The following is a 25,216-nucleotide window of genomic DNA, read 5'->3' on the forward strand; positions in this document are numbered from 1 at the left end:
TCCAAAATGAATCAATGAAACAAAAATTTGATTCAACTACAATTAATTTAGTCTTTTAATTTTAAAATGAGAGATTAGCATTTTCCATTTCATCTTCCATATTTAAATACTGAGTGTCAAGAATTTCCATGAAGTGCTGGCTCCATGGATACAAATTAGAGTTCCATGTACTAATTTCTGTGTAACACTTAATTTCAAGTCAATTTTTTATCAATTTAGAAACTGTAGGCTAATTAAATTGTAAAATTCAATTGCAAGTGATTTAACATATTTATGTAGTAAAAATATACAATAATCAGTCATCCCTTAAATGTGTATATTATATTTTAAATGTGCCTATAACATTAAAAATCCATCATGTTTTTCTCATGATCTATTAAGTTAACCATGTTGATTCACTTGTATATAGACATAACTACCCACCAGGAACCAGTAACTCAAACAAACCCAATCAAAATTAGTAATTTTATTTTTTCCAAAATTTACAAATGCCACAACCAATCGGATTTCTCCAAGTACTTTTGAGTGGCCATCTTGCTTCCCCAAAAGCCCACCCTATACACCAAAAAAAAACGGACAAAAGGGATTCTGCCAAATTCCAGCTCACCTGCCTGGAAAATAGCAACAACCTGGTTGCGTTGGGTCTCTGCTATTTCCAGAGGCTTCTGACTTGTCTTGTAAGGGGTGGAACCTGCCTGCCCCGTACAAGGCAAGAGTCAGTGGGAGGTTGGAGCCAGTGTGGGGAATTCCTACATCAAGAGACCCCACTCCCTTGACTCAATACCCAGCGTATCTGTGGAGGCGCATGTGCGGATAGGAAGTGGCCTGGATCCAAGTTAACATGTCATGTTGTTATTAAAAAGCAGACTCTTTTCCCCAGCTGAGTAGGATGTGGTTGGGGGTCAGAGGAGGAAAACTTGGTGTAACAGCTGGTTCTGATGACATGCAATTACTAAAATATTAAATTGTCACTTCTCTCCACAGATGCTGTACCTGACCACCTGCATGTTTTCAGCATTTTCTGTATTTGTTTCCTCTGGAGCCAGGGACTTGAGTTGTGTTGTGATGCCAGCTTGCATTGTACCTCGGCCATACCGGAATGAAGAGGCCTGACCAAATAATTGACTCCAAGAACACACCAATGTCATTCTGGCAATGTTACATTGGTGAACTACAACTCCCAGAAGGCTGAATTAGTCTGATACTGAACAAGTGGAAATAATATCCAAGCAGGAAGTTCAGACACACTCTGGAAAAATCCATTTTAATATTGACCACAAAAAAAAACTGCTTCAAAGACAGCCTGTTTTGATCAGACAAAAACATTTTGTCCCAAGAACAGCCATTTGATTGGAAATACGATCCAAGGATTTTTTTTGATTAGAACATTTGCCATCATGCTTTGCTATATCACTGACTCTTTAACAGATAATACCTCATTGCTCTAGAGAGAGGCGGAGGGAGGGGGGGGGCCGCGCAGAGAGAGGGAGGGGGGGGCCGCGCAGAGGGAGGGGGGGGCCCGCGCAGAGAGGGGGAGGGGGGGCCGCGCAGAGAGGGGGAGGGGGGCCGCGCAGAGAGAGGGGGGGGGCCGCGCAGAGAGAGGGGAGGGGGGGGCCGCGCAGAGGAGAGAGAGGAGAGGGAGATAACAAACCAGATACGGATACCTGGGACTGAGTTACAGACTGGAATCTAATTCAGTACAAATATCTATATCTCTATCTATATCTATATCTAAAACAGATACTCAGGAATAAATTACAGACAAAATCAAAAGGTTTGGATGGTTTAATATATAAAATAACAGGTAACATCTAATCAAGTAGTTTAGATACCTTATGTACAGAATAACAGATACCCGAAAGCGAGTTAGAGGCTGGAATATAATCAAGGTTTCAGATGGTTGCTGGATAACAATCAGCACTAGAGGTTAGCAAATTTAAAGCCCACGGGTTTAAAGGGGCAGTGACAGCATGGATATGAAATTGGCTCAGGCACAGAAAGCTGAGAGTGTATATATGAAAATATATTAAACAGGACGACAGACAGACTGGTGAAATGGACACATAGCAGATGAAATTAATGCAGAAAAGTGTGAAGTGAGTCATTTTGGTAGGAAGAATGAGGAGAGGCAATATAAACTAACTGGTGCAATTTTAAATAACAGAAAATGCTGGAAAAACTCAGCAGGCCAGGCAACATCCGTGGACAGAAAATAGAGTCAACGTTTCGGGTGAAAACCCTGTGTCAAAAACCCTTTGCTATGGTACAATTTTAAAGTGGGTGCAGGAACAGAGACACCTGGGGGTGTACATGCACAACTTTTTGAAGGTGGCAGGACAAGTTGAGAAGGCTGTTAAAAAGGCATACGGGATCTATGGGTTTATAAATAGAGGCAGAGAGTACAAAAGCAAGGAAGTTATCCTAAATCTTTATGAAACACTGATTAAGACCTAGCTGGAGTACTGTGGCCAATTCTGGGCACCACACTAAGATGTCATGGTCTTGAGAGGGTGTAGAGGAGATTTAATAGAATGGTCCCAGGGACGAAGGACTTCAATTACATGGAAAGATTAGAGAAACTGGGATTATTCTTCTTGGAGAAGAGAAGGTCAAAGGGCAGATTTGATAATAGTGTCCAAAATTATGAAAGGTTTTGATAGAGTAAATAAGGAGAAATTGTTTCCAGTGGCAGAAGGGTTGGAAACAGAGGAGAGATTTTTTAAGGTAATTGGCAAAAGAACCAGAGGCGACATTTTTTACACCGCGAGATGTTGTGGTGATCTTGAATGCACTGTTTGAAAGGTGGTGGAAGAAAATTCAATAACTTTCATAAGGGAGGGAATTGGATAAATACTTTATAGGGAAGAGCTATGGGGAAAAGAGCAGGGGGAGTGGGACTAATTGGAGAGCTCTTTCAAAGAGCAGGCATGATGGGATGAATGGCCTCCTTCTGTGCTGTATCATTGTGATTCTATGATTTGGGTATTTTCTATCCTCCTTGCTTTAGATTTTTAGCTTCTGAATTTTAAATCACTCTCATAGATGGATCCCATCTCCCTATGTTGCAAGTGTCTTCAATTGCTTTGATATTTCAGCAAATCTCCAATAACATACCCACAAAAGGAAACAGAACAGCCATTCCATTGATCACCAACTGCATTCAGTTTGATAAATATCACAACTTCAGACCTGGTTCTAATTTTAATAAGTGAATTTATTTTACAAACGATGAACATGCTAATAATTGAGTGAGCACCTACTTACAGTAGGATTTCTTTAATCTAGCTGCGGACAGGATAACAAATGGCGTTATTAGCTATAACTAAGCTTTTGTTTTTACATATAACTTTTTATATATGCACTTGAAATTTTTTCTAACTTTAGAAGATAGCTAATATATCTTAATTCTTCTGTACCAATTTTTTTTTAGTTCAGTTTCAACAACACAAATAACCTTTTACCAGTTGCCAAGGCTTGTTGGTTTTTAAATAACAGACGTTCAAATTCAAAATTAACTGGCTGTCAAACATAACAATCACTGTATATATATTTGAAATGAGTTTTGCTTTTTTCCTCAAGACTTGTCAGCAACAGAATGAAACGTGAAAGCTAATTTTTTTTTTTTTAAACTCATTAAAAAAAGGGACAGCCATCAAACCAAAACAACTTTTTTTTTAAAATCACAGTAGAAACCTCAGATTTTGCTTTGAGGTGAAACGCAACATTACGCGGACTTAAAAGCAGAGGATTAAGCACAAGAGCTGCCTGGGCTGTATAGCTCAGCTACTAACTGGATAAACTCTCAGCCATTAAGGTGTCATTCAAATAACTCAAATTTTGATGGTGACCTCTTATAAATCTCTCTTTTATTTCAGTGAAGCGAGTATAAAAAAAAAAACTCGGTGGGAACTAATGTTACCCAAACTTGAGTTTCACAAACCTGTTGATTTTTGCCTCATTAGATTTAAATAGTGAATTTTTGCTATAATACAGAAATCATGCAGTACTCTACAATTTTGAAATCCCCCAGGCTTTTTAGTACTAGAGTGGTTGAGGTTCAGTTGAATGTACAAATGTGTATTCATTCCAGTTAGTTGGAACAGAACTTTCCTATTACACAAATGAATCAGCAGCTGAGAAGCTATGCGTCATAATTTGCCTAAACCTCTGCAAGCACAAATTATTCAGGGCCGTGGCATTCAGCATTACAAAAGCCTTTGTACATATTTTGCTTAGTACGGTGTTCTTTCTGCATCAATTCTTGTTAAGAATGCAATAGTGGAAGCACAGGCCATCTAAATAAGTATCAAACTGTGAACATCAATATTTTCACTTTAATAGAAATAACAAGGACTCATACTATATTCCAAGTTGTTTTTAATCCTACTGTACTCTTACTGCCTCTCTATACAATACCCGTCAACTCTTACCAAAGTATAAAACATTGTATTTCTCAAATCACACAAAAGCAGTGATGTTTAAAACGCAGATGAGAAAATGCCTGGTATACTGTCCATTACATCATGCCGTCTACAATCAAATGAAACATTGGCCGCCTCCTCTAATCAGCTCGGGCTCACTAATCTATTGGCAAGATTGCGACCAGTAAACCTCCCTCATCACTCCACCAAAGTCAAGTGGTTTGACATCTCCGTTTTGGGCAATACCTGTAATTCATCAGTTATTTTCCCCTCTCAATTTTAAAAGAATATCCACATTAAGGATTTCATTCTACTGTTCTGAAATATAATGAATTTTTAAGTAAACATGTACTTGCGCCACAAAACCTTTTCATTCTTCAGCCTTACTTATAATCTGGGGTTGTAGAAGCTGTACAAAAAAAAATCACATTACTATTAAAATGAGTTGGAATAAACGGGTCTTTTTCCTGAGTGGCAAGCAGTGACTAGTGGGGTACCGCAGGGATGGGTGCTAGGACCCCAGCTATTCACAATATATATTAATGATCTAGACGAGGGAACTAGATGTAATATCTCCAAGTTTGCAGACGACACAAAGCTGGGTGGGCGTATGTGCTGTGAGGATGCCGAGAAACTCCGGTATGATTTGGACAGGTTGGGTGATTGGGCAGATGCAGTATGATGTGTTTAAGTGCAAGGTTATCCACTTTGATGGCAAAAACAGGAAGGCAGATTATCTGAACAGCAAGAGTTTGGGAGAAGGGGAAGTGTGACGAGACCAGGGTGTCCGTCCTTGTGCACCAGTCGCTGAAGGTAAGCATGGAGGTGCAGCAGGCGGTTAAGAAGGCAAGTGGTATGTTGGTCTTCATAGCGAGAGGATTCGAGTACAAGAGCAAGGATGTCTTGCTGCAGTTGTACAGGGCCTTAGTGAGACTATACCTTGAGTATTGTGTGCAGTTTTGCTCACCTTATCCGAGGCGTGGAGGGAGTGCAGCGAAGATTCACCAGACTGATACCTGGATGGCAGGAATGATGTATGAGGAGAGATTGGGTCGATCGGGTTTATATTCGCTGGAATCTCCTTGAAACTTAAATTCTAACAGGACTAGACACAGGAAAGATGTTGCCAATGGCGGGGGAGTCCAGAACCAGGGGTCACAGTCTAAAGATAAGGGGTAAGCCTTTTAGGACAGAGATGAGAAATTTCTTCACCCAGAGTGGTGAACCTGTGGAATTCTCTACCACAAAAGGCAGCGGAGGCCAATTCATTAAATATATTCAAGAAGGAGTTAGATATATTTCTTAAGGGCAACAGGATCAAGGGATATGTGGAGAAAGCAGGGGCAGGGTACTGAATTTGGATGATCAGTCATGATCTCATTAAATGGCGGAGCAGGCTCAAGGGGCCGAATGGCCTACTCCTATGTTTCGATTAAAGGAAAACAGGATTCTGCTTTAGAGTGAACTAGACAATGCAATACCTCCTCCACCCCCAATGCCATAATCATCATACTGGGTATGAAACACACAGTACCTAGTTGTCAGTACAGCATAACCAGGTGCCTCATTTGTGGCAGCAGGGAAATCTCAGCTGCCCCAAGGGTCTTACTATAGTTGTAGTATCTCTACCACCCCAGCTGCAAATCAGCTAATTCAACAAACTAAATAGCACAAAAAACAAAGCAGATGTGTATTACATAGTGACATGCTACATTGTAACTTAATTTTCATTTAGTCCTGAAGCTGGAAAACAAGCTTCTAGATATATTCCATTGAGGTATGCATTCATCCACAGCGTTATTGAACTTGTAGCGGTGAACTCTTTCAGCCTGGGCAGACAGACTTAACTGTATGGTATGGTTACGTGGAATGTTGTTTTATAAAAGCCAGTTAAAGAAATAACTTGCATTTATATAGCGCCTTTCACAAAATCAGGGTGTTCCAAAGCGCTTTATCGCCAATTAATTTCAAGTGACTACACGGCAGCCAATATGAGCAAAGCAAGATCCCATACAGAAATTAGATAATGACTAGGTAATATATTTTAGAGATATTGGTTGAGGGGTAAATATTGGCCAGAAACACAGGATCTTTTACATCCACCAAGGGGCAGACTGGACTCAATTTAATGTCTCATCCAAAAGACAGCAACTCAGACAGTGCAGCACTCCCTTAGTACTGCACTGAAGTGTCAACCTAGCTCAAGTCTCTGGCGTGACAAACCCACAGCCTTCTGACTTGGAAGTCAAAAGTGCCAGCAATGAGCCAAGGCTGGTATGTATTCTACTATTTATGTACAAGAATGACTAGATAAAGTGGATACTAGAGGCTGGTTTTGTGGAAGTGGCTTCTTCTGTTGAAACATACAACTTTGTAACTATAGAAAATAAGGTTTTGTTTTTTATGCTGCAGTGAATGAAATTCTAAGAACACAAGGTTAAAATCAGTGGATAAATAAAATTCAGTAATACTTTTGACATTTTGAGTGACGTGAACCTATTTAACCAATTTATAAACTTAAAACAAAAAAAACCCTTAAAAATTACAAATTACTCACACATTCCTCAAGTAATTAATATTTTGTATTCCATTCAACTTCAATAAGTTACAAGACATGGGACGAGTATCTGAATTTACAGCATCATACATAGTAACTTCAATTTCAGATTTTGAACATGGACAATTATATTCAGAATTCAATTTCAGATGCAGTATCACTCAATGCCCTATTCTTGTTAATCTTTTGAATGGTCTCAGGGCCTGGAGGGAGGGCGCGGGGGGGGGGGGGGGGGGGGGGTTGGGGGGAGAGAAGGGGGAAGGAATTTTGGATTTAAAAATGGTAATTTCTAAGTGGACAGAAAACAGAATCGCAGATTTTGGCTTATGGTTTGTATTTAGAGTTCACTTAACTCTTTCAGTGCACGTCACAAGTCTATTCATAGTCTGAACAGGAACAAGCAGTTCAAAAATTTGTTCCGCTCCAGAAATGTAAAAAAAAGTGACAAACAAGTTGATCCAAACATTTACAAAGAAAAACCATGAAATACAGAAAGATTAACCTCTGGTAACTTAGCAAGAAAATTTAGCACGGTCATTAAAAAAAATGAATTTTTCAAAATGGCTTTACAAAAAGCATTTTCACTTTCAATATTTGAGTAATTGAATTTGGCGTTTTTTTTAAATGAAGGTCTGAGAAGCACATTATTAAACAAAAAAAGTGTGGTCCTTTAAACAGCATTTCCTGGATTTTTCACAAATAAGACTATTACTATCAGGAATATATTTTTCATGCATGTGTTCAAAATAAACAAAAATTACAGCAGTAGGCTACCAACCTGGCAGTTAAACTGTCCAAGAGAAAATTTCTATTTGGGCATTATTAGACTGTTGGGGATCTTCTGCTACTAGAGAGAAGATTCCATCTTCCAGTCAATACTTGTTTCATTGCAGTTTGCACCACTCTCAAATTTAGAACTTTACACTAACTGCATCGAGAGTCAACATCCTCAAATGCACTAGGAAGAAGGGCCTGACTTAACTCGAGCAGGGCAACAAAAGTATGTTGATGCTGCAATATTTTGGGGGGGAATATCCAAGACAGGATAACCTTATTCCATGCAGTAGAAACTTGCTCCCCAGACATCTAAACTCCTAATCTGAACAGGCTACCCAATAAATAGGTATTACACACAAACATTAATTGAGATTGCTTTGCTTCTCTTGGCAGCTGTAATCTGTATAGTCATATACATAACAATTCATGTAGATTGCAAAGATTTTTCCATTGTTTTTGCACAGATTATAGCCGGACATGAAAACCCAACAGTCTGTTCCATACCTAAGGAATGTAATGGCAATTATGTGAATAATTCAATAATTATTAATAGCAAGCACAAGACAGAGACTAAAGAAACCATTACCACTGATGTCACAGTCAGGTTTCTAAAAATAAATACAAAAAAGAAAAACTACAAGCTTGGTTACAAGTTAATAGCATTGAAGGAGTTTAACAAAACCAATACTGGTTGCTATTCTGTAACACTACTGCTCTCATCTGCATTCAACTCAAATGATTATAGCAACCGGAAGTGTTGACTGCCTTGGATGTCAGGCATGAGAAACAATAATGGTATTGATTGGCATTATAAGTATATAAAAAAAATCAATTTTATATGTAAGGCCAACTACGCTGTAAACAGAAAAGCCAAAATGAATATCCCAAATCTGAACACTATCAATTTAGTAATTGCAACCCAACTCAAATTGAAAACATTTACATTCACACTACACGCTATAAGAAAATTCAGGCATCTAATCTTGGAGTAGAGTATATACGCACTCCAGAATGATTAAAACTATATCCACAAGTTTGTTTTTTTTTAAACTTAAGTTATACATGTATTCAAAAAAATGCCACATAAGCCTATCTGGAGTAGACAAAACAAAAAAGGAAAACAATGCCAATGTTATCACTTCATTGTAATTAAATGAACTAGAAGAACAATATTAAGGCCAAGGTGGTAAAATAATTGCATTATTACCTACCACCCAAAATCTATTCAAGATTGAGACACAAGTCATAATGCATCTTGGTAGAACAGCAAAACAAAGGACAACATGCAAATGGTTAAGATGCCATTTAGTGAAAGAAGTGCAATAATCCTAAACAATATTCCTGACCGAACAGTAGCAAAGAAACAGTACAAATACTTGATGCATTGCAGCAAACTGATCATGAAGCCATCAGGCACATAGTTTAAAAGGGAGCCATTCTCTGCTGAAATGTTAATTTTGTTGGTCATATTCTCACAGGAGGCTATAAATAGGTATTCTTTTCAAATACATAAAGAAATAAAGATTTACAGCACTTTATAAATAGGTGCAGCAAAACTAGCAAAAAAGTTAATTTGAAGCATCAACAAATATCTGTACGTCAGTACAATAGTGGAGAGTGACAAAAAAAAACCCTAAACACTGCTTATGATAGGAAGCTCAAAAAGAACAAAATAAGTAGAGACAATATAGTCTTTTAATGTTGATACATCAACTCGACTACTTGGTGCACTGTGAATAGCTATCGGTTGTAATTAAGTTACAGAAAAAGGTTTAAAAAGAAATCTATGCATATAAAAATGATTCAACACAATAAAATTCTAAAACGGTTTTAATTTATACTGTTGGAATAAATTACACCTCGAGTACGACAAGCCTGCTCAGGTATTAAACATGGAGCAGGCTCTAGTTACCACAGGCACTATAGGCTGACAAACTACTTACTGAGGCTTCACCATAGCAAAGGCCATGGCAATTAAGAACTTAAACCAGTCCAAGGTTCTAACAATTCAATAACAGCCAACCCTCCTTTGGTCTTTTTTTTTTTTTTTTTAAATCTTTTAATAGAAATACAGTACAACATAAATATTGGTAAGTGGGAAAACAAAACTAGCAGAAAAAAGGGGATGGGGCTCTCCAATGGTGCAATCTGGGGTTTATGAAGGTGGAGAAATGGATTCATTTATTTTTGTATCTTCCGATCAAAAATCTGCTCAACATTGCAGGGTTTTTTGTGTTTTTTTTATATAAATAGCATAGTGATGGACAGCGCAGTTCATCCCAGGAAATGACGAGCGGCCTAACTGCAGAGACCTTTGCCAACCAATGCAGCAGAAACTTGGCTCGTTTGTGAGAAAGTCTCTGTGATCCGTTATACTGTGCAGCTATTAAAAACTGATCCCGTAGTTGGCTTCTGGTTCAATCATCAGTAAGATCCTGAACGAACAAGAATTCACAGCGGCTCAATCCTGCCTGCTGCAGGGTGGGAGGATTTGGCTCTCTCTCTGTGGGCAAGCAGGGCAGTACTCTGCGTGGAAAGTTAGCAACTATTTGAAATTTCTCAGGAGTTTCTTTCAAGGAGAACAAAAAGTCATATATTACCTGCAATGAAAGAAAAAAAATTCATTTCTAGAAGAATTTTTTTTTTTTTTTTTTTTTTTTTTTTTTTAAATACTATACGTTCAAAAAAAATGGAACAGCGTCTTTTCTCCTTTTCCTTCCCTCCTCACCTGGCGCTGACTCATTGCTGAAGCAGACCTCTGCAAGTACTGGTCATTCACCAGTACCTCACTCATGTGCCCATTATTCATGTACAAGCCTCGATGGCGATTGCAAGAATATCAACTACTGTACTTTGCGGGGATCATCACTGGCGAGCCGAATCCTCTCCTCCACGATGTCAACACAGGTGCATTTCAAAGAGGAGTTACTGAATAGTAATGAAGAGTGGGAAAACAGCCCAATTTCCTCCTCCCTTATCGTGCATGCTGAGGCCAACTGCAGTGTTCCTACTGCAACCATGGCCAAAATCAGCTTAATTAGCAGAGACCAGGGGGATTGTTGGTCTATGTGGTTCAGTGGGTAAACTCATGCAGCCAGCAGGGGAGCTGGAATAGCAGTCTTTTGGTCCAATTTTGTGGACAAAGAAATTGTAATGGTATTTCCTGTATGCGCTGGTGCATCAATATCTTGTATTGCTTTGCGTTAGACCTTCGGCAACAAATGAAATTATAAATAGAACTTCCAGTATTGTTCTGCATCATAGTATTTGGGAGCAATTGTCAAATAATCAGACTATCACAAAAGAAAAGGCTTTATGACTTTAAAGATCTGGTTACCAACTGCCCAACTATTACACTGCTGGCGAGAAGGTGTTGAGAAGTGTTGCATAGTAAGTATGCCATCAGATTGATAATTACAAGCCTATTATTGGCCAAAATAAATCTCATGCAATACGATAACCATTATCATGCATAATTTCAATTAATATAGACGGTTTCACAAGCATGCTGAGCATGAATCTTTAAACAAAAAATTGTATTTCTACAACTATAGAGACAGTTAATTGCAGTCACTAAAAATAACTACTGCATTTTGTAGGAATGCCCATAACAAACTGTATTAAATGCAGTTCGATAAGCTTTTTATTCTCCCAAGGATTTAAGGAACACAACATTTTCAGTGTTTTTCTCTATGTAAATAGGAAGCATGGAAGATTCTTACTGTTAATGACTGGGTAAATAGAAATCGTCGCTCCACTCGAGTATCATTTGGCAACTTAAAGACAATTTTAACACTGTCTGGATTGTCTGGAAAAGGCTCCGAGGGAAGATGTTCAGACTTGCGTTCTTTCTCTTCCTGCAAATTCTGCAGTCACAAAAAAAAATTGTTTTTCCTCACATTTGCACAAAGATGCAAGATAACATTTAATACGGAATGATGACAGGAACCTCTGCTTGGGATTTCAAACATCATTATTTGAATTATTAGTGAAAATTCACTGTGATGAGAAACAAACACTGTTCCAACATGGCCATTTTCAGTCATCGCGGACAAATCTGATCCAGTTCTCCACCAATGCCAACATGTGTACTGCCAGTAGGTGTTACTGGATAACGATCAGGAACAGGAAGCCTGGCTGAATCTTCCCTCAACCCATTGGCACAGAGGCCAATTTTCACCTCCAAACATGGCAGAGTTCATTTTAAACCAGGAATTGAACCAGAGACCATCCTGGTCTGTATGGCTCAGGTATTCACTGCCTTAACCAGCTGAGCCATCAGGGACACAAGATCATCAGTTAAACCTTCACAAGTGGATGGATAATGTCATAACATTACAAATCTAGCCTCCCTACAATGAAAGCACGTATTTTATCAAAATAGTTTCACGCAGTTTCTTTAAAAAAAACCTTCTTACTCGTCGTCTTCTTTCTTCAGCAAGTATCTGCTGCTTGACATCCTCCTCCTCCTTTCTCCTCTTTTCTTGTTCCTCCTTTCTCTTCCTTTCTTTTTCCTGGTCTGCACGAAGTGAAGCCAAATAAGCTTCATCTTGCTGTTGTCTTAACACTTGCGTCTGATTCCTCTCCTCTCTGTAAATGGAAGAGACGAGAACAGCAAGAATATCAAATATTAACATATTCTGCTGTCTACAGATCATCAACAGCTTCAATTACATACCAATTAAAGACAGCAAATCTTGATCAAACCACTTTTGCCCAAGAACAGTGTAAATATTGGTTAAAAAAAGCTAATTTACTTGGGATTACATCGGAAGAAATAGCAAAATAGTGCAAAGAAGAATTACTCGCTCTCTTTCGATTCCTTCCCCAACTTGACTCCTGGCACTCACTGCCTGCTGAGGGGGCCGAAAACTCTTGCTTTTTAAGAGCCCTCAAAAGCATTCCTGTTTTGTTACTAAAAAAGTGCAGGTCCAAAGAGCATCATCACAGTATTTGTTGCAGCTTCTATTTGCTCAAGCACTAGCCCTCTGGTCAGCAGTGCACACAGTGACCTGGCTGACATTGTCACGTCACCGATAGGAGACACCCAACGTCGACACATCACTGGAGACTGAACTCAAGTACAAGCCTCTTGATAAGGAACACTGTGCAGAGAAAAGGCTACATGAAGTAAATTCCCTTTATAGAAATGAAATAAAGAACTGCAATGATACAACACGGATTATAGGATGAAAAAAAGTTGACATTTGAAGTGCAGTCTCAAAACTGATCCATTTTATTTTTACTCCTCCAATTTTCCCTTCTATTCTCCCTTGTTCTCTTCCTGAAGATACAGCTCATTTTGAACTTTAATAGTTCATTCATAAAGTAAATAGCTGCAATTTTGTTTAATACACGATATATCTAACTGTTTTTCTAACCAGAGTTAACCCCCCCCCCCCATTATCCTTATTGAACACCAAAGTTTTTTTTTATAAAAAGAACTAAATGATTTGGAACAGCTCTTACTCTCAGAAGAGTCCAGACCATAGACTCATTATCAGACATTTACAGCAGGAAAGTATTATTCCACATCATACCTATCAAGTCGTTCCGATACCAAATATGTAGCATTAGCATCCATAATAAATGTCAGCTGATTGACAAAGTCTTCAGCCTGAAGGAGGCCTTCCAAACGACCAACCACCGTCATTCTTTGTTCTTTCAACATAATCATTGCCAAAAAGGGATAGGTGTTCTCTCGTAAAGCTTGAGACACTGAAATATATAACCACATGTGTTAGCTTACGTTTGAAAACTTATTACAATCTAATTTTCCCACTTTTTGCCTTGCAATCACCATGCCAAGATTTAGATTGTGGGTCCAGTATACAGAATCAATCATGGATCAGCTGAAATCATGCTGCTACAGCATAAATTAGCACTTCCACAATGATTTTATATTATCATCAAATATTACAGCAAAAAGAGGGGCCATTCGGCCCTTCGAGTCTGCACCGGCTCTTTCAAAGAGCACTCCAGTTAGTCCCACTGCCCCGCTCTTTCCCCATAGCCCTGCAATTTGGTTCTCCTTGAAAGAAACACTGAGCCACCTGAAGCTTTCCATCCAGGTCAGAGCTGCACAACAAACCACCGAACAAGTCCATCCCACTGTATATTTCATCCAATTACAGCCCAACCGAAAACCTAATTTGATAGAACTTGGTCTGGTTTTCCAATAGTCAGCAACGCTATTTCAGCAATGCCACAAAGTGCAAGTTCTTTTGCCACAGGAAATATTATTCTCTATTACAAAGTGTTTACAGCACAGAAACAGACCACTCAACCCAACAGGTCCACACTAGTGTTAATGCTCCACACGAGCCTCCTCCCAACCTTTTCATCTAACTCCATCAACATAGCCTTCTATTCCTTTCTCCCTCACGTGCTTATCGGCTTCCCCTTAAATGCATCTAAGAACGCAAGAAATAGGAGCAGGAGTAGGCCATACGGCCCCTCCATTCAATAAGATCATGGCTAATCATAGACCTCAACTCCACTTTCCCACCCGATCTCCATATCCCTCAATTCCCCTAGAGTCCAAAAATCTCTCTATCTCAGCCTTGAATATAATCAAAGACTCAGCATCCACAGCCCTCTGGGGCAGAGAATTCCAAAGATTCACAACTGAGTGAAGAAATTCCCCATCTCAGTCTTAAATGGCCTACCCCTTATCCGGAGACTATGCCCCCTAGTTCTCGACACTCCAACCAGGGGAAACAACCTCTCAGCATCTACCCTGTCAATCCCCCTCAGAATCTTGTATGTTTCAATGAGACCACCTCTCATTCTTCTAAACTCCAGAGAGTATAGGCCCACTCTACACAATCTCTCATCATAAGACAGCTCTCATCCCAGGAATCAATCTAGTGAACCTTACTCCAACCCCCTTGCAATAAAAGCCAACATGCCATTTGCCTTCCTTATTGCTTGCTGTACCTGCATGCTAGCTTTCTGTGTTTCTTGCACGAGGACACCCAAATCTCTGAACACCAACATTTGAAAGTTTCTCGCCATTTAAAAAATAATGTTTCTCTATTCTTCCTACCAAAGTGAATAACCTCACATTTCCCTACATTGTATTCCATCTGCCACCTCACTGCCCACTCACTTAGTCTATCCACATCCCTCTGCAGGCTCTTGTGTTCTCCTCACAGCTTACTGACCCACCTAGCTTTGTATCGCAGCAAACTTCGATACATTACACTCGGTCTCATCTAGGTAATTAATATAGTTTGTAAATAGCTGAGACCCCAGCACTGATCCTTGCGGCACCCTACTAGTTACAGCCAGCCAGCCAACCTGAAAAAGACTAGTTTATCCCTACTCTGGTTCCTGGACAGAAAACAATCCTCTATCCATGCTATATTACCCTCAACCCAATGAGCCCTTATCTTGTGTAATAACCTTTTATGTGGCACCTTATCGAATGCCTTTTGGAAATCCAAATATACTACATCCACTGGTTCCCCAACCCTGCTAGTTACATCCTCAAAATACTGTAATAAATTTGTCAAACATGATTTCTCTTTCATAAAACCATGTTGACTCTGCCTAATCATGTTATGATTTTCTGATACCACTTTCTTAACAATGGATTCCAGCATTTCCCCGACGACTGATGTCAGGCTAACTGGCCTGTAGTTCCCCGTTTTCTCTCTCCCTCCTTTCTTGAATAGCGGTGTTACATTTGCTGCCTTCCAATCTGCTGGGACCATTCTAGAATCTCGGGAATTTTGGAAGATCAAAACCAATGCACTATCTCTGCAGCCACTTCTTAAAACCCTAGGATGTAAGCGGTCAGGTCCAGGGGATTTGTCAGCTTTTAGTCCCATTAGTTTCTCTAGTATTTTTTCTCCATATTAATTACGTTAAGTTCCTCACCCTCATTAGACTCTTGGTTCCCACCATTTTGGGTATGGTTTTGTGTCTTCTACTGTGAAGACAGATACAAAATATTTGTTTAAATTCACTGCCATTTCCTTATTCCCCATAATAATTTCTCCTGTCTCAGCATCTAAGGGACCAACATTTACTTTTACTACTCTCTTCCTTTTTACATACTTATAGAAGCTCTTACAAGCTGTTTTTTATATTTCTTGCTAGTTTTCTCTCACTCTTTTTTCCCTCATCAATTTTTTGGTCATCCTTTGCTGGTTTCTGAAACTCTCCCAATCCTTAGGCTTACTACTATTCTTTGCAACATTATAAGCTTCTTTAGCTAGCCATGGAAGGATCACTTTTCCCGATGGAATGTATTTTTGTTGAGAATTAGGAAATATTTCTTTAAATGCTAGCCACTGCTTATCTACCACCATACCGTATAATGGGGAACAAAGAAAAGGCAGACCAATTAAATGCATATTTTGGTTCTGTCTTCACAAAGGAGGACACAAATAACCTCCCAGAGATGTTGGAGAACATAGGGTCTGATGAGAGGGAGGAACTGAAAGAAATCAGTATTTGTAGGGAAATGGCGTTAGGGAAATTGACGGGATTGTAGGCCGATAAATCCCCAGGGCCTGATAATTTACATCCTAGGGTACTTAAGGAGGTGGCCCTAGAAATAGTAGATGCATTGCTGATCATCTTCCAAAATTCACTGGAATCTGGAACTGTACCCATGGATTGGAGGGTAACTAATGTTACCCCACTATTCAAAAAGGGTGGTAGAGAGAAAGCGGGGAATTACAGACCGGTAAGCCTGACATCGGTAGTGGGGAAAATGCTAGAGTCCATTATAAAGGATGTAATACCTGAGCACTTGGAAAACAGTGACAGGATCGGACAAAGTCAACATGGATTTACAAAAGGTAAATCGTGCTTGACTAATCTACTGGAATTTTTTGAGGATTTAACTGGGAAAATAGATATGGGAGAACCAGTAGATGTGGTGTATTTGGACTTTCAAAAGGCTTTCGATAAGGTCCCGCATAAGAGATTAGCATGTAAAGTTAAGGCACATGGGATTGGGGGCAAGGTATTGACTTGGATAGAGAACTGGTTGGCGGACAGAAAGCAGAGAGTAGGAATTAACGGGTCTTTTTCCGAGTGGCAGGCAGTGACTAGTGGGGTACCACAGGGACCGGTCCTTGGACCCCAGCTATTCACAATATACATTAATGATCTAGATAAGGGAACTAGATGTAATATCTCCAAGTTTGCAGACGACACAAAGCTGGGTGGGCCTGTGCGCTGCGAGGAGGATAACGAAAAACTCCAGGATGATTTGGACAGGTTGGGTGATTGGGCAGAAGCGTGGCAGATGCAATATAACGTGGATAAATGCGAGGTTATCCACTTTGGTGTCAAAAACAGAAAGGCAGACTATTATCTGAATGGCAATAGATTGGGAGAAGGGGAAGTGCAACGAGACCTGGGTGTCCTTGTGCACCAGTCGCTGAAGGTAAGCATGCAGGTGCAGCAGGCGGTGAAGAAGGCAAATGGTACGTTGGCCTTCATAGCGAAAGGGTTTGAGTACAGGGGCAAGGATGTCCTGCTGCAGTTGTACAGGGCCTTGGTGAGACCACATCTTGAGTATTGTGTGCAGTTTTGGTAGCCTTATCTGAGGAAGGATGTTCTTGCCATGGAAGGAGTTCAGCGAAGATTCACAAGGCTGATCCCTGGGATGGCAGGAATGACGTACGAGGAGAGATTGGACTTATACTCGCTAGAGTTTAGAAGAATGAGAGGGGATCTCATCGAAACTTATAAAATTCTGACAGGTCTGGACAAACTAGATGCAGGTAGAATGTTCCCGATGGTCGGAGAGTCCAGAACCAGGGGTCATAGTCTAAGGATAAGGGTAAGCCATTTAGGACAGAGATGAGGAAGAATTTCTTCACCCAGAGAGTGGTGAACCTGTGGAATTCTCTACCACAGAAGGCGGTTGAGGCCAAGTCTTTAAATATATTCAAGAAGGAGTTAGATATATTTCTTAGAGCTAAAGGTATCAAGGGATATGGGGAGAAGGCAGGTACGGGGTACTGAGTTTGGATGATCAGCCATGATCTCATCGAATGGCGGAGCAGGCTCGAGGGGCCGAATGGCCTACTCCTGCTCCTATCTTCTATGTTTAATCTATTTTTGCAATCTACCTTAGCCAACTCGCCCCTCATACCTATGTAATTGGCTACATTTAAGTTTTAAGACTCTAGTTTCGGACTTAGGCAAGTCAAAGGTTGTAATCTCTGGATTACTCCCGGTGCCACGTGCTAGTAAGTATAGGAATAGGAAGATAGAACAGATGAATGCGTGGCTAAAGGGATGGTGCAGGGGGGAGGGCTTTAGTTTCCTGGATCACTGGGTCTGCTTCTGGGAAAGGTGGGACTTGTACAAGTCGGACGGTTTACACCTGAACCAGGGGGGAACCAATATCCTTGCGGGGAGGTTTGCTAGCACTGCTGGGGAGGGTTTAAACTAACTTGGCAGGGGGTTGGGGTACAGAGTGGAGCTATAGTAGGGGGTGATTTACGGCCAAATACAGAGGGAAAAACAAGTCAGCTGGGAAGGCAGAGCAAATATGTGAAGGCAAAAGAGAATATGGCAGGGCTGGAAGGCATTTATTTTAATGCAAGGAGTCTTGCAAATAAGGTGGATGAACTAAAGTTGTTGTTGAACACATGGGAGTACGATATTGTTGCTATCACGGAGACATGGTTGAGGGAGGGTCAGGACTGGCAGCTCAATATTCCGGGGTATAGAATCTTCAGGCGAGACAGAGGGGGGTGTAAAAGGGGAGGGGGTGTTGCAATATTAATTAAGGAGTCAATTACTGCTGTAAGGAGGGATGATATATTAGCGGGTTCCTCTAATGAGGCCATATGGGTAGAACTTAAAAACAAAAAGGGGGCAAGCACTTTGCTGGGAGTGTACTATAGGCCCCCAAACAGTCAGGGGGAGATAGAGGAACAGATATGTAGGCAAATCTCAGAGAAGTGTGAAAATAATAGGGTAATAATAGTGGGGGATTTCAACTTCCCCAATATAAATTGGGACAGTCAGAGGGTGAAAGGCTTAGAGGGTGCAGAATTCTTAAAGTGCATCCAGGAGAGCTTTTTGAGCCAACATGTAGAAAGTCCTACAAGAGAGGGGGCGATACTGGACCTAATTCTGGGGAAATGTAGCCGGGCAAGTGGTGGAAGTGTCAGTAGGAGAGCATTTTGGCGACAGTGACCATAATTCGGTGAGATTTAAGGTGGTCATGGAAAAAGACAAAGACGGCCCGGAAATAAGGGTTCTAAATTGGGGGAAGGCCGATTTTAATATGATAAGGCAGGATCTGGCCAAAGTGGACTGGGAGCAGCTGCTTATAGGAAAATCCACATCAAAACAGTGGGAGACTTTCAGAAGGGAAATAGAGAGAGTACAACGCCAACATGTTCCTGTAAAGGTCAAGGGTGGGACCAACAAGCAAAGGGAACCTTGGATGACAAGGGATATACAAAAATGCATTAGAAATAAAAGGGGGGCTTTTGGCAGTTACAAAAGACTAAAGACAGAAGAAGCCCTAGAGGAGTATAAAAAGAGCAGGGGCATACTTAAAAAAGAAATTAGGAGGGCGAGGAGGGGCCATGAAATAACACTGGCGAGCAAAATAAAGGAAAATCCTAAGATGTTTTATAAGTATATTAAGGGCAAGAGGATAACCAGGGAAAGGGTAGGGCCCATTAGGGACCAAAGTGGCAATGTGTGTGTAGAGCCAGAGGATGTAGGCGGGGTTTTAAATGAATTTTTTGCATCTGTGTTCACTATGGAGAAAGACGATGCAGACATAGAAATCGGGCAAGGGGACTGTGACATACTCGAACATATTAGCATCGAGAGGGAGGAGGTGCTAGCGGTTTTAGCGGGCCAAAAAGTGGATAAATCCCCAGGCCCGGACGAGATGTATCCCAGGCTGCTGTGGGAGGCAAGGGAGGAGATTGCAGGGGCTCTGACACTAATTTTCAGAACCTCTCTGGCCACAGGGGATGTACCAGAGGACTGGAGAACAGCTAACGTAGTACCATTATTCAAGAAGGGTAGCAGGGATAAACCAGGGAATTACAGGCCAGTGAGTCTAACATCTGTGGTGGGGAAATTATTGGAAAAAATTCTGAGGGACAAAATTAATCTCCACTTGGAGAGGCAAGGATTAATCGGGGATAGTCAGCATGGCTTTGTCAAGGGTAAATCATGTCTAACAAATCTGATCGAATTTTTCGAGGGGGTGACTAGAGGGGTGGATGAGGGAAATGCTGTGGATGTGGTTTACATGGACTTCAGTAAAGCTTTTGACAAAGTCCCGCATAGGAGACTGGTCAAGAAGGTAAGAGCCCATGGGATCCAGGGTGCCTTGGCGCGTTGGATCCTAAACTGGCTGAGTGGCAGGAGGCAGAGGGTGATGGTCGAAGGTTGCTTTTGTGACTGGAAGCCTGTGTCCAGTGGGGTACCTCAGGGATCGGTGCTGGGTCCCTTATTGTTTGTGATCTACATAAATGATTTGGATGAGAATGTAAAAGGTATGATCAGTAAGTTCGCAGATGACACGAAAATTGGTGGGGTGGTAAATTGCGAGGAGGAAAGCCTCCAGCTACAGGACGATATAAACGGGTTGGTCAGATGGGCGGAAAAGTGGCAAATGGAATTTAACCCTGAAAAGTGCGAGGTGATGCATTTTGGACGGACAAATAAGGCAAGGGCATACACAATGAGTGGTAGGACCCTAGGAAGTACAGAGGGTCAGAGGGACCTTGGTGTACATGTACATAGATCCCTGAAGGCAGCGGAGCAGGTAGATAAGGTGGTTAAAAAGGCATATGGGATACTTGCCTTCATTAGCCGAGGCATAGAATATAAGAGCAGGGAGGTTATGATGGAGCTGTACAAAACGCTGGTGAGGCCACAGCTGGAGTACTGTGTGCAGTTCTGGTCGCCTCACTATAGGAAGGATGTGATTGCTTTGGAGAGGGTGCAGAGAAGATTCACCAGGATGTTACCTGGGATGGAGCGCCTCAGCTATGAAGAGAGGCTGGACAGGCTGGAGTTGTTTTCCTTGGAGCAGAGAAGGCTGAGGGGGGACCTGATTGAGGTGTACAAAATAATGAGGGGCATAGATAGGGTAGATAAAGAGGAACTTTTCCCCTTAGTGGGGGGGTCAATAACAAGGGGGCATAGATTCAGGGTAAGGGGCAGGAGATTTAGAGGGGATTTGAGGAGGAACTTTTTCACCCAGAGGGTGGTTGGAATGTGGAACTCAATGCCTGAAAGGGTGGTGGAGGCAGGAACCCTCACAACATTCAAGAAGCATTTGGATGAGCACTTGAAATGCCATTGCATACAAGGCTATGGACCAAATGCTGGAAAATGGGATTAGACTGGACAGGGATGGATGGGCGGCGCAGACACGATGGGCCGAAGGGCCTCTTTCTGTGCTGTAAAACTCTATGACACTCTCAAACTTAATGTGAAATTCTATATTATAATTACTCTACCCCAGAGGATCCTTTACTATGCTATTCACCTCAACTACTCCTTGTGGTAGCAATTTCCACATTCTTACCACTCTCTGGGTAAAGAAGTTTCGCCTGAATTCCCTTAGATTTATTAGTGATTATCTTATATTTATGGTCCCTTGTTCTGGTCTCAGCTGCAAGTGGAAACATCTTTTAAGTCTATCCTATCAAATCCTTTCATAATTTTAAGAACTCAATCAGGTCACCCCTCAGTCTTCTCTTCTCTAGAGAAAAGAGCCCCAGCCTGTTCAATCTTTCCAGATAGTTCTGGTATCATTCTAACATATCTTGTTTGCAACTTCTCCAGTGCCTCTATGTCCTTTTTATAATATGGAGACCAGAACTGTTCACTCTACTCCAAGTGTGGTCTAACCAAGGTTAAATACTAGTTTAACATAACTTCTCTGCTTTTCAATTCTATCCCTCTAGAAATGAACCTGCACAAAAGTGCCTTGTTTGATTTTATTTCTGGCCTGATTAACCTGCGTTGCTACTTCGTGATTTGTGTATCTGTACCCCAAATTCCTCTGCTCCTCTACCTCATTTAAACACTTATTTTCCAAGGAGTATGCTACCTTTTTGCCAATTACACACCCATTCTGCAAGTTTATTAATGTCTTCCCGTATTTTGCCATAGTCCTCCGCTGTATTAAACGACACTCCCCAATTTGGTGTCTTCCACAAATTTTGAAATTGTACTTCCAATTCCAAATGTATTTATAGCAAAATACTGCAGATGCTGGAAATCCGAAATAACAGAAAATGCTGGAAAAACTCAGCAGGCCAAGCAACATCCGTGAAGAGAAAAGAGAGTCAACGTTTCAGGTGAATCTTGACAAAGGATTCACCTGAAACGTTGACTCTTCTCTCCACGGATGTTGCCTGGCCTGCTGCGTTTTTCCAGCATTTTCTGTTATTCCAAATGTATTTAATTGATTACAATTACTCAAGGAAGGAGTGATGTCCTTAAAGGGAAATAATAACCTGGGTAGTGACAGCTAGATCCAAATTACAGAGCAGAAAGCAGGTGAAAGTGACAGCAGGCACATGGGCAGAGACAAAAGGAGACACAGGAGAGGGGAAGAGGGAAAACGAGAGAAAATGAACACAGGTTTGAGGGGGACAAGAGAAAAGCTGGCATGTAAGAGATCGAGCGAGAAAGCACTTGCTTGGGAGGGAGATGGATGAACATGTGTGACATAAATCGTGCCATTCATGTAGAAATGACTTATGAAATATACTGGGCGGCCTGCTGGTGGCGCTGTCCAGGGAGAGTGTAAATACTCGGGCACGGGCCCAGCTTGCTCAGGGACATTTTGTAAACAGGAACTAGTGAAGGATAACTAGACTTCCATGTTGTGAAACAGTCAATTAAAGCCTTGTTTAATACTCTGACCAAGTGCCTAGTAGTTTTCTTACGTCAATTTAATCGACTGTTTGCTGCTCCATGCTCCGAGTGGTTTTGGGAACAGACGGCTACGACTCAAACGGTAGAAGGGAACCAGAGGTAGTTATCAATTCATCATGGAGAAACTACTCCGACCCGCCCGTCTTGACCTGGACCCGAATTCATCTACAACGGCTAAGGTATGGAAACACTGGTATCGTACCTTCAGCAACTTCCTCAGGGTGTGTGGTGAGAATGTTCCTGATAAGTTAGAGATACTTGCCAATTATGTATCTCATGTGTTTGACTATATCGAAGACTGTGTAGACTATGACTCCGCTATCCAAATACTACAGCAACTATATGTTAAGGCCCCAAACAAAATTTTTGCTCAGCATCTACTGGCCACAACTCGACAACAACCCAGGGTATCACTTGGCGAATTCCTTCAAAAGTTTTGCAGGCTCAGCAAGGATTGTAATCTCAAAGCTGTCTCAGCTGACCAGTACCAGGAGTAAAATCGTGATTCCTTTATTAACGGAATTGCGTCTCCTTTCATATGCCAGCGTTTGTTGAAGAATAAAACCCTCAAGTTACAAGCTGCCTATGACCAGGCATGTTCTCTGGACTTAGCCAAAAAAATGCAGATGCCTATCTTTTACCGCGTGCACAGACTGCTGCTATCACTTTTGGTGACTCCTCCAATGGGCCTTGGGCGGAAGCCCTCACTGATGACTACTACACCCTAGCCGATGACGACCCTACCCTGGAAGCCCTCACTGATGACGACACTGCCCTAGCGGCATCTTGGCAATCTGGAAGGAAGCGTTTCTTCTGTGGAGGTGCATTCCACTATAGGAAATTTTGTCCTGCTCGTAACGTAACCTGCAGTCATTGCAGTAAGAAAGGTCACTTTTCTAAGGTATGCCAGTCAAGAGCCTGTTAGTTTTGCAGCTATCTATAAAACTGCTCCTCCCACAAGAGCCACTACTAAGGTTACAACTGCCAAGGGTAAAACTACTCCTCCTCCCATCACAGCTGTTGTTCCCCAAAGCCTGTCCCATGCAGCCAAGAATGTTACAGTAAATGGACACATTTTGAGTGCACTAATCGACTCATGCAGCTCCGACAGCTTCATCAGTTAACAGGCTGTCAGTAAGTTAAAACTGCGGATTTACCCCTCGGACAGGGAAATTGCAATGGCTCTGACGACACTGACCACCAACAGATATCCAAATGCACCCGGAGCCACCATCTCCCCAGTCCCCCTCAGGTCGATCAAAGCGACATGGACTCTGCCAGCCCGCTGGTACTAACTAAGCGACCCAGGGACCAAAACGCGGTCCAAGGAGACGTGCCTTCCTGCCACCGACTGAGATCCAAACGACTGTCTATTCTTAGTCCGACTAATTCGGTACAAAGAAGCCGCCGGACTTCCAATCTTTCAGGCGGGAAGAATGACATAAATCGTGCCATTCATGTAGAAATGACTTATGAAATATACTGGGCGGCCTGCTGGCGGCGCTGTCCAGGGAGAGTATAAATACTCGGGCACAGGCCCAGCTTGCTCAGGGACATTTTGTAAACAGGAACTAGTGAAGGATAGCTAGACTTCCATGTTGTGAAACAGTCGATTAAAGCCTTGTTTAATACTCTGACCAAGCGCCTAGTAGTTTTCTTACGTCAATGTGCACATGAAAGAGAGGATGAATGCACGCAAAAGGTGGGGGGAGACTGTGCATGAGTGAAAGGGGAGGAGCGAGTATGAGTGAGGGGGAGGTGCACGGGCAAACTAGATAGTGGGAAGGAGTAGGCGCCTGTGGGAGAGAAAGGAGCATGTGCGAGATGTGAAAGGAGAAAATAAGTGCGAGAAAGAGGGGAGGGTGAAAGTGGGCTGAACAAGAGAGGGAGAAAAGGGCTTGCAAAGGAGGGAGTTGTTGTAAGGAGCAAGGGAGCAGGTACGAGCATGCATAAGGGTTAGCTGTTAACCAGAGCGCATCAAAGCGAGGGAGGGGAGTGAGATTTAAAAGTACGCAACACCAGTATTCCAACAAGCAGGACTAGAGTGCAGGACATAGATCTGTACCCATGATTTCCCACATGACAAGTACCTGATTTGGGCACTACTACTTGGGGAAGGCACCATCCAAATACTAGAGAAACATGACAAAACACTGAATGGCACTCATTTACCTTAAAAGTCAGTCATGTGCTCAGACTTCATCACACCAATATGGACGTGTCACAGCTGGAGAAATTGGTCCAAACGTTCAGCTTTGACCTAGAGGTCCAGCAAAACAGTTGCAAGAACCAACTAATCATTGAGTGGAATGCAGTTTGAATGTCAGATAAGGTTGGGAAGTGAACCCAGACTTCTGACTGCAAAGTCAAATGCTGCACTGCTGGAGCTACATTGGAGATATTTTTTAAATAACATTTTACGTTTCAAAAATAATGTGGATCACAGACCTCATGTCTAAAGCATGGAACTTTTATTCTTCCATCTACTGCTATTAACAAACAAGAATGCTCAAGTTCTTATTACTTTGGATGCCAGTTAGTGGGTTTTACATTGCTT

General features: G+C 41.5%; 1 protein-coding gene across 1 annotated transcript in view; it reads right to left on the reverse strand.

The window, feature by feature from the left end:
- Positions 1–1,770: 1,770 nt before the first annotated feature.
- The window catches only part of faf2 (Fas associated factor family member 2), a 40,654-nt gene continuing 17,208 nt past the window's right edge, over positions 1,771–25,216 (reverse strand). The window contains exons 8-11 of the mRNA XM_085995277.1: positions 13,296–13,473; positions 12,174–12,345; positions 11,478–11,621; positions 1,771–10,355 (exon numbers count right to left, since the gene is read on the reverse strand). Of these exons, the coding sequence (XP_085851403.1) occupies positions 10,173–10,355; positions 11,478–11,621; positions 12,174–12,345; positions 13,296–13,473 (677 nt within the window). The 3' untranslated portion in view covers positions 1,771–10,172. The remainder of the gene's footprint in view (positions 10,356–11,477; positions 11,622–12,173; positions 12,346–13,295; positions 13,474–25,216) is intronic.

Source organism: Somniosus microcephalus, chromosome 8 (genome assembly GCF_052327205.1).
Source record: "Somniosus microcephalus isolate GS21.2 chromosome 8, FLI_Smic_1.0, whole genome shotgun sequence".
NCBI lineage: Eukaryota > Metazoa > Chordata > Chondrichthyes > Squaliformes > Somniosidae > Somniosus > Somniosus microcephalus.